At 16.1% G+C, this 1768-nt stretch overlaps 1 protein-coding gene across 1 annotated transcript; it reads right to left on the minus strand. All coding sequences in view use genetic code 6, as the record gives it.

The window, feature by feature from the left end:
• Nucleotides 1–373: 373 nt before the first annotated feature.
• Nucleotides 374–659, minus strand: TTHERM_01915150 (hypothetical protein; the record flags this gene model as incomplete). The annotated part of the gene is made up of 2 exons (XM_001029017.2): nt 374–475; nt 531–659. 2 exons carry the CDS (start codon nt 657–659, stop codon nt 374–376), a joined length of 231 nt encoding a protein of 76 aa, XP_001029017.2.
• Between the last annotated feature and the right edge of the window lie 1109 nt (nt 660–1768).

A 1768-nucleotide genomic window follows, 5' to 3' on the forward strand; every position in this document is an offset into this window, starting at 1 on the left:
TCTTCTTTGTATTATTTACTTTTATAGCTTTATCCTTTTTAAATCATTCTCATTACTTTATAACTCGTTAATTTTTTTTTAATCATTAGATTTTGCTTTTAAATTTTAAATAAAAAAATAAACTATTGAGATTTTATAAAAATATTTTTTGATTTAATTTATAATTTTATTGATAATAAATAAATAAATAATAAATAAGTCATTTTATTTTATTTTGTTTTCATATTTTTCATTTTAAAAAAAAAAATTGTTAGTAAAATTAAGTTTACAATATAAAAATAAAAACATAAACGAATTACATACATATTTATTATATTATAACTTATTTATTTATTCATCCTTTCATTCTAAATTTTTTGTTCATCAATATTTATCATAAGGTTTGTGTGTCATAAACAAATTGATTGAGTCTTCTAAATATTTAAGTCTCTTGAAAGTCAACACACTTGTTATACATGTCTATCTCCCTATATTACTGTATATTATTTATTTAATTTTTAGTTAAAACTTCTTAACAAATTAAATTTTACTTTTTTTTTTTTATTGTGCTATTTATTTATTTTAGAAGTGTAAATAATATTTTTACACTAATTACAGAATCGATAAAAATAATTTGTCTTTAACCTCAAAATAGATCCAATTTTTTGAAAATTTTACATTCTACAATTGTTTTATTTATTATAAAATTTATTAATTAATCAATCAATTAATAAATTATTATTTTAATTTTTAAATTTTACCACTTGCTATTTTTCAAATTTAAAATGAATCAGCTTAATTTAATTTATAGGCCACTGAAATAAATTAATTACTAACTGTTTATATTTAATTAATTAATTAATTTATTATTTCAATCAATAATAAGTTAAGTCTATCTATCATCAAAATAAATTAGTAAATAATAAAATAAATATTACAGCCTATTTTATTATTTTTTAAAATAAAATTAATATTTTAATAAAAATTAAATTGAATTTTTACTCGCTATTAAAATTAGTGTATGATATTTTTCAACAAAGTGTAAAAGAATTGAAGTTTCTTCAAAAGAGAGGTATTTTAGTTAAATTAATTAGTCATTTTTTACATCCTTTTTATTATATTTAATTGTTCATAATGTCTTATTAAATTTCATATTGCAATCATTAAATAAATATTTAATATATAATGAATTAAATAATAAATTAATTAGTTACTCGCTTTTTGGAAATTTTAAGAATTTCATTTAAAATATTTTCAAAGATTTGAAAATGAATTAATGAATGATTATTTACCAACTATATATTTTAAATTATTAACAAGTTTAAAATCTCTAAGTCTGTCTCAGTAATAAATAAATAATTAATTATGAAAATGTCTGTTACTTCCTTTTTTAAAATAATATTTAAATTAGTTATTTAATTCATGTATAAAATTACTAAATATTTTATTATCAAAATTAATTAATTTTAAATTATTACAATCTATTTTTAACATGAGAATACAATACAATTACCATCTTTCAATTAAAAGTCACTAAAAATATTAATTAATTACTCCCTATTAGAATATTCAATTTAATTCTCCGTTATTAAATGCAAAAAGAATTTAAAATGTTATTTACGTCCATCTATTAATTAAGAAAAATAAATTCAAACTATTTGTTTTAATTTATAAGAATTCAAAATGCATGTAAATCTAAGTTTTACGATCTATTTTAATTTAAAGTTCAGCTCATCCAACTTCTTTCCAAAAACTGTTAAAGATTTATTATATATTACTTCTTGCTATT

This window comes from Tetrahymena thermophila (genome assembly GCF_000189635.1).
Source record: "Tetrahymena thermophila SB210 genomic scaffold scf_8255550, whole genome shotgun sequence".
In the NCBI taxonomy this organism is placed as follows: domain Eukaryota; phylum Ciliophora; class Oligohymenophorea; order Hymenostomatida; family Tetrahymenidae; genus Tetrahymena; species Tetrahymena thermophila.